Raw genomic sequence first — 8,889 nt, forward strand, 5'->3', positions numbered from 1 at the left:
CACGTTATCAGTACGTTCAATGTAGAGCAGAACAACCCTGACTATGACCTACTGTAAGTCAAAATGCCTCCCTGTATTCTTGACTTTACTGTAAATTCAGTGATTGCTCAAGGCTGATTGCTGTGTGGGGAATATGGGTGATTGTACTTCCATTTAAAAAACAACTTTTTAGTAGTTTTCTCTTTTGTACCAATCAGCTGTTGAGTGGCAGCGCGTTAACACCACTGTTTAATGTAGGTATGGTAAACACACACACACACACACACACACACACACACACACACACACACACACACACACACACACACACACACACACACACACACACACACACACACACACACACACACACACACACACACACACACACACACACACACACACACACACACACACACACACACACACACACACACACACACACACACACACACACACACACACACACACACACACACACACACACACACACACACACACACACACACTGTTATTGCTCGTCTTCCTCCTCCACTGCCCACCTGTTAACCTGGTGACCTTCTCTCAGCTTTGTTCATTTGCATGATTCCACTGCAGCACTGCAGTTTGGTTTAATCCCTCTCTCTGCAGCAGACTCCTCCCCTCATACTCCCACCCTCATCCACCTCTCCTCTCCTAGTGCTGCCTGACAAACAGCTGAACACACTCATCCCTGGTCCATAGGGATTCCTGGACACTGTCTGTGATGTCACCTCAGAGACGCTCCCAACACACAGGAGTAAAACTGGCCTCTTCCCAAACTAGTGTAGAAAGACACACAGTGCCACGTTCACAAACTATTCCAAACAAACACTCACATACTGGAACACAAACGTTCCACTAAACACCACACACACACTCACATACACTCACATACACAGAGACCAATAGAATTACAGAGTCTGGAAAAATACCCCACAGCACATTGTAGCAAACTGTTTTAATTCACTTACTGGATGACTGAGAAAGCAAAAATAGTGGTTGTCATGGTACTGTACATTCAGTGCATTGGGGAGAATTGGACATTCAAACTGACAATGCAGGGAGGCAGGTATGGCAAGCATCACAAATGAATCATAATTTAGCTAAGTCAGAGAAAATAATATGCAATACAGAAAACTGCACAGTACAAAACAAAGATTTGTGCTGCCATGGACCATCTACAGTTGAGCTCAAACTCTGTTGGTTTGGAAGTTCTCCCATTGTGTTTTAGTTAGAGTGCTTGTGTAGAGGAGGAAGTAGTTAGAGTGCTTGTGTAGAGGAGGAAGTAAGTTATTCGCCTACCTCCTCCTCCTCTTCCTACTGTGCTATTGACTTGTTAATTGTTTACTCCATTTGTAACTCTGTGTTGTCTGTTCACACTGCTATGCTTTATCTTGGCCAGGTCACAGTTGCAAATGAGAACTTGTTCTCAACTAGCCTACCTGGTTAAATAGAGGTGAAATAAAAATAAAATAAAAAAAAATTGTGCTTTTTTCCTGCACTAGTTAGACAGGCCCAGTCCTGACCAGCAACAGGGGATATGTGCAACAAGGGTTGGCGTGAAAAACACTGGATGAAATAAGACCAATAAGACCAGCATCTGCTTGACACACACCCAGACCGGGTCCAACGAACGGCCCAAACAACCCACCTCCCCAACCCCTCCAATGCTGTGCTCTCCACCCTCGAGTGCTGAGTTCATCACCGACCAACCTCCCACAGGGCTATGTGCTCTGAAGCTGTGGATGTACACACACACACACACACACACACACACACACACACACACACACACACACACACACACACACACACACACACACACACACACACACACACACACACACACACACACACACACACACACACACACACACACACACACACACACACACACACACACTGTATCTGGGTAATTGTGTGGACCCCTCAGGCTCCCTGTGCTTTCAGCTTATCATTTTATTGCCAATTAACAGAACACATCAATGCAGCTTCGCAATTATACCTTCAGGGGGGTATGAGATAGAGGGAGTGTGTGTGTGTGTGTGTGTGTGTGTGTGTGTGTGTGTGTGTGTGTGTGTGTGTGTGTGTGTGTGTGTGTGTGTGTGTGTGTGTGTGTGTGTGTGTGTGTGTGTGTGTGAGAGAGAGTGTGTGGGGGAGCTATTAATCACAGTCAAATCCATTCATTTCACTCTTTGTTGCTCCAATGAATCTTTTGTTTTAGTTAGAGTGCTTGTGTAGAGGAGGGAGTTGAGTAAAACATGCTCCCCTCTAGTCCAGCTGTGTTCTCATGTGTTCTGTTTTCACCAGCCTTATCACTCCACTTTAAGCTCTGGTCAGGTCCATTCCACCCACACCCACACACCCACCCACACCCACACCCACACACACACACACACACACACACACACACACACACACACACACACACACACACACACACACACACACACACACACACACACACACACACACACACACACACACACACACACACACACACACACACACAAACATAAACACACACACACACCTCTCCAATCCTCTTTACTGACCCATTCTCTACACAAAGGCCTCTCGCTCTAAGAAGCCTATGGTTTTCCATCAAGATTCAGAGCTTTTAAACGGTGAGCTGTTAAAAACGTCCAGCAACACTGACTGGATTAGGACGGCCCTGGATGATCAATATGAGATTGCAGCGCTCGCCACCTGCCTAGAACGCACACAATTAACCAAAACCAAACAAACAATACCACCCTCCAATTCTGACTCCATCACTCTGGTGAATTATAGAGGGGAGAAATGTGTGTGTGTGTGTTTGGTTCCATTGTAGGCCTGACGTATATCGATCTCTAGAAGGCTCTTTATGAGGAGCCCTGAGTGCCATTGATTCCAGCTGAGTGTATCATTAAAATGTGTGGGCCGTGTCAAACAGCCTCTCCCTCGTAAACACAGACGGTAAACACTGCACCCAGATCAGGAGTTAGGGCTGTGATGTGTTTATGTGTTCTCTGCTTGGGTTTTATACTGAACACTCACTTTGACTCCGGTATCCCTCAGCCAGAGAGACCAAGTAAAGATTTAGGGTCCTGATGTCTTTCCCTTGCATGCTGATTTAAGGTCAGCATTTGGGGATAGTAAGCTGATCCTAGATCTGTGTGTACTGGTAACTTCTACCGATAGTGTTTGAACTCCGCTCTGTCTGTCAGGAATTTTTACGAGCTGCTGTCAGTCTCTCTTAATATATTGTCACGGTGATGTCAATATCCAACAGGTGTTTTAAACCACCTGCAGGTTTAGAGAGTTTTAAGATATATCAGTGAATGCTACATCTAATGGTAATGAGTCTGGATGCAACGTGAGGACAGATTTCCTTGATTAGAATATCTCAGCATCTCTCTGTTTCTCTCCACCTCTCTCTCCCTCCCTCTCTTTTCACCTCTGTCTCTTTCTGTCTCTCATAGAGTTGTGTTCTCTCACCGTACTGGCAGATGTATCGGTTGCATGTTTTACAGCGCTGGTCGTTCCAATTGAAGGCGCTGGAAGCCTGCAGCTCCACACAGTTCCCGAAGCTGCAGGGAGAGAGACACAAGGGAGAGGAGAGAGGGAGGAAGAGTGAGATGGAGAGAGGGGACACAGAGACATCTGGTGGTCAGACAGAAAATGACAGTTCTGCTTTCAAACACAGTAGCCTCAATGTCCAGGGCCCGTATCCACAAAGCATCTCAGATAAGGTGTGCTGATCTAGGATCTGTCCATATAATCATATTCATTTTGATATAAAAGGAAAAACTGATCCTAAATCAGCACTCCTACTCTGAGATGCTTTGTGGGTATGGGCCCAGGCTTCTCTCCCCCTGACACAGAGGGTGAGGTGATAATGTTAGGCTACGTGAGACTATACCTGTGTTCCACACAATGTAGAATAACCATGACGGTATCAATATGTTAATTCCAGTAAAAAAATATAATGGAGTCGCATTTGCAGTGCCTCATTCCACCTGCTTACTGTAGATTCTGACTACAATAATATTATTTTATGATTATCCATTCAACAAGGTGACATGATAATACAAAGTTATAATTGTTGTTACTATTATCATTAAGATGTCAAAAGTTATGACTCTCTCACCCCTGGTTGTCAGGCTGTCCAAAGGCGAAGCTGTTGTATGTGGGGATTTCTCCTGAGTCCCAGCGGAAAGAGTCCTTCAGGGGTTTATATGTCAGCCCTGGACACAATACAACAACCTTACAGAACACTTATCCTTATCTCACCTTGACACATCTCAATGCTGCTCACACAAACTCCCAAAGTCAGTCTGTCAAAGCTATTTGGCTGTACGTATAGAAGGACAGTGAAAGTGACGTACCGATCCAGAAGTTGCGTGTCTCAAAGTCAGGTAAAATACGAGGATGTCCTGAACCTTTTGGTTGTGGATCTGGGCCAGAATCCCTCCTCGCTCCTGGGGTCCAAACACACACCACAACATAGGTTACACACACACACACACACACACACACACACACACACACACACACACACACACACACACACACACACACACACACACACACACACACACACACACACACACACACACACACACACACACACACACACACACACACACACACACACACACACACACACAGACAGACACACACAGACAGACACACACACTCTCTAACCTGACAGCGGGTCTTGGCTCCATAGTAGGTGTTGACCCCTGGAGACACCATGAAGCACTCTCCATCTATCCTCACGTCACAGCTGTGGAAGGGAAACTGCTGCTTCTCTACAGAAACATACGCAACACACATTAGGCCTCAGGAGACACCAGGCACTGACCATCCATCTTGGCTCAAACTTAGTGTACAGACCGCAGTCCATTCTGGTCACAATAAACACTATGACCTTTTATCATTTCGATTTGATCACCTCCTGCGTACTCTTTCCTCCGTCCTCACTCGCCTCCTTTTTAAAACGTTCAAATTAATCCAAATTAATTAAGTTAGCTGTGGAATATATTTTATAGATAAAACAATACGTAGCATATTGTTTTTAAATGTGTGCATGTTCTTAGTCTCTGACAAAACAAAAGCTGATTCAAATGGGGGTGTGACAGATTTCAAAACTCTTCCATGGTAGGATACATGAGTATCCTCGATGAAAGGTGGCTATCAAGGGGGGGAGGACACTCTTCCTACTTACAAATTGACACACTGCTCGACGACATAACCATTTATCGGTTTCCAGTTCTAGGAGGAGAGAGGATGGAGGAGAGAGGACGGAGGACGGTCTTTTGCCCAAACAAGAAAACCCCCTGAGATGCATATGGCTTGATAACACAGTAAACATTGAATCTAATCAGGCTGAAGCTTAATAGAAGAGAGGGTGCATTGACTTAGATACAATGATGACAGGAGTTCATTCTGGTTTAAAGTAATGGTGTGACAGTATCACAATGGCTACCTAAACGTATTCCCACCAGGGTTGGGGTCAATTCCATTTAAATTAATACAGTAAAGTTTCAATGTACTTCCTGAATTGACTGGAATTGAAAATGGAATTGACCACAACCCTGATTCCCACACACATACACACTCACCTGCACACTCAGCACCCCCATAACTAACATCACACTCACCTGCACACTCAGCACCCCCATAACTAACATCACACTCACCTGCACATTCAGCACCCCCATAACCAACATCACACTCAGCACCCCCATAACTAACATCACACTCACCTGCACATTCAGCACTCCCATAACCAACATCACACTCAGCAACCCCATAACCAACATCACACTCAGCACCCCCATAACCAACATCACACTCACCTGCACACTCAGCACCCCCATAACCAACATCACACTCACCTGCACACTCAGCACCCCCATAACCAACATCACACTCACCTGAACACTCAGCACCCCCATAACCAACATCACACTCACCTGCACACTCAGCACCCACATAACCAACATCACACTCACCTGCACACTCAGCACCCCCATAACCAACATCACACTCAGCACCCACATAACCAACATCACACTCACCTGCACACTCAGCACCCCCATAACCAACATCACACTCACCTGCACACTCAGCACCCCCATAACCAACATCACACTTACAAGAGCATTCCTCTTCTTTGTAGCGGCCATGCACACACTTCACACTGCAGCGCACTGAAACACACACACAGTCACATACAGTATATCGACCATGATGCACCTACAGAGATACCTGAACACACACACTGCAGAGCATGCCTAGTCAGACACACAGGGATAATAATGACTGTAGTAGACTGTCAGACTGGTAAACAGGCACATAGACTGGTACCCTGACAGAATCGTCCGGTGAACCTAGGTCCACAATGACACTGGCAGGAGGAGATGTTCAAACGACCATGCTGCCCACAGCTCATACGACATGGGTTCCTGGGGGTCGCTGGAACACAGATACAATTTCCTAAATACCTATGCTTAAAAGTCTTCATTTTTCCATGAATAGATTTAGCCTCCAGTCAGTGCTTGTTCTCTGACAAGGCCATCATTGCATGGTAAGTGGTTAAGTGTTGGCTATACTGTTAAACCGGATTAGGTGAAAACCCCTTCACATGACAAAACTTCAGTGAGGCAAAAAATACACTTAACGTCTTTAGCTCAAAATAGATAATGAACTGTCATCTTCAATAGAGGTGATACGTCGCTTTTAGTGCACTAAAGAGATTCTAAGGCAACAATCAACAGAGTTGGTTGAAATAGATACTACTTTGAGGAAGGAACAGCTAATATGATTCAAATGCTAACATTTCTCAGTAATTTAAAGGAAGACTCAACTATATGCACAAAGTTAAACAGCATAGTGGGTCCATTTCCACAACAACTAAGAGCGTTGAAGTGCGAGGCTTCACCTCTGTTTTGGTCCCGTGGCTCCCACGCTGTAACAGTGTGAAGCAAACCCATGCACATGCGCAGATACCGTGTGTGACTGTGAGAGAAAAGTATTGCATCTCACTCATCGCAAAAACTGCGGTGCTGCTCATGGCAACATCATTTCACTGAGTCTACCTTTAAATGATTGAGAGTGTTCTCTATAGGGATCTCACCACACAGTCCTCCCACATGGTCCCACAGTCTGAAGCAGCCTGATATGGAAGAGGTGCAGAGAGAACAGGAGAAACCAGACACATAGGGCACCACCAACCTCCCATTCACCTCCCAGTTACCCCTGCAGAGAGACATATATCACACACGTATACATGTACACACACACACGCACACGCACACGCACACGCACACGCACACGCACACGCACACGCACACGCACACGCACACGCACACGCACACACACGCTAAGGCTGAGTACTAAAACAGGAGGAGAAGTTTGACATCAGGTAAATTAATTGTGTTCTTACCCAGGGGAGTATGCACAGACAAACAGCTCCCAGAGAGCATCACCCCTCAGACACAACTGTCTGGCACAGCCCACATTACTGGAGGTGGCCCACACCAACTACAGCAGAGAGAGAGAGAGAGACAGACAGACGGACAGAGAGAGATTGACAGACAGGACAGACACACATACAGAGTTAGAGAGAAACATAGTGGGAAAGGGAGTATATTGGCAACACAATGTATTGGCAAGTGGGCAACACAAACTCAGTCACGCCAATTAGTCAAATTGAAATGATAGTTGAATTGAGACTTCTTGTTTTGACACAAAGTTACTTAGGGTTGCTGCACAGTTAGCAGATCCAGTACTGTTAACCATTACCTGTGTGTAGTGTTGGCAGGTAGCATTCTCTCTGCATTGCCCACTCAAGTACATGAAGTCCCTCCCTTCCTCGAACCATGAGTCAATGACCTCAGCAAATGAAGTTGTGGCATGGGATGAGTGATGGGTGTTCCAGCCAATGTGGCGGAGCTGTTGGTCCTGAGGAGAGGGGTCTGTGTGGCAAGACTCCGCCCTCTCCTGGGCAAGTAGAACCAGCTTCTCACTCCAGTCCTACAGATATGGGGAAGGGGGAGAAGACAACACACGCACATACACACACACGCATGCACGCACACACACACACACGTTTAAACTAATACAAAGGGGGACAACCTTCCATTGACTGAGGGTGACAGACCGACTTCCTCTCTTTGTGACCTGAAGGGCCCTTTTTCAGGGACACATTTTGCTTTTGGGACACTCCCCATGCCAGGCTCACCATCTGGCCTCCCATTGTTAATGTTCACTGACAATGTTTCTTCTGAAGACTTAGTCGCAGAGCTCTTGAAATCTATAGCCTAAAATGGATATGGTATTTGTGCAGGGACTGATGGGGAGATCGATAAAAAGACAGACTGTGTGGGAGTATGGGAGGGAAATAAATAAATAACGTTGGTTGTATGAGCACAGACCATGGCAGAGTGACTCTGCTGCTCGGCCAGCTGACCATTAGGTCACTGAGTATACTATCTCATCCTCATAGGCCTTAAATAGATCAACAACAGCAAGTGTGCTATTCATCGCTAAAGGCCAACACAGGCCATGTGATGGTACCTGATCTTAAACAGGACAGTCCTAAAGAAACTACACAGTCAGGATGGTGAACAGCGAACAGCCTGGGAGGCTGAAAGGTGATCTCTGTTTTCAAAGCTGGTGCACTTAGGGGAGGATTCCGGCTAAGCAAGGTGTCCTATGAGCCCTGTATTTGTATTTGTGTTTATTATGCCAAGGCAGCAGTTACTCTTCCTGGGGGTGCAGCAAAATTAAGGCAGTTATACAATTTTAAAAACATTGCATTCACAACACACTGTGCCCCCTCAGGCCCTTACTCCACCACTACCACATATCTACAATACAAAATCCATGTGTACTTGT

At 45.9% G+C, this 8,889-nt stretch overlaps 1 protein-coding gene across 1 annotated transcript in view; it reads right to left on the reverse strand.

The window, feature by feature from the left end:
• LOC124034847 (C-type lectin domain family 18 member A-like) overlaps nucleotides 1-8,248 on the reverse strand; it is a 32,865-nt gene extending 24,617 nt beyond the window's left edge. The window contains 11 exon segments of the mRNA XM_046348268.1: nucleotides 3,481-3,572; nucleotides 4,133-4,229; nucleotides 4,371-4,400; nucleotides 4,403-4,463; nucleotides 4,690-4,796; nucleotides 6,108-6,200; nucleotides 6,358-6,465; nucleotides 7,127-7,248; nucleotides 7,436-7,533; nucleotides 7,795-8,025; nucleotides 8,234-8,248. Of these exon segments, the coding sequence (XP_046204224.1) occupies nucleotides 3,481-3,572; nucleotides 4,133-4,229; nucleotides 4,371-4,400; nucleotides 4,403-4,463; nucleotides 4,690-4,796; nucleotides 6,108-6,200; nucleotides 6,358-6,465; nucleotides 7,127-7,248; nucleotides 7,436-7,533; nucleotides 7,795-8,025; nucleotides 8,234-8,248 (1,054 nt within the window).
• Between the last annotated feature and the right edge of the window lie 641 nt (nucleotides 8,249-8,889).

This window comes from Oncorhynchus gorbuscha, linkage group LG05, assembly GCF_021184085.1.
Source record: "Oncorhynchus gorbuscha isolate QuinsamMale2020 ecotype Even-year linkage group LG05, OgorEven_v1.0, whole genome shotgun sequence".
NCBI classification, from domain to species: Eukaryota; Metazoa; Chordata; class Actinopteri; order Salmoniformes; family Salmonidae; genus Oncorhynchus; species Oncorhynchus gorbuscha.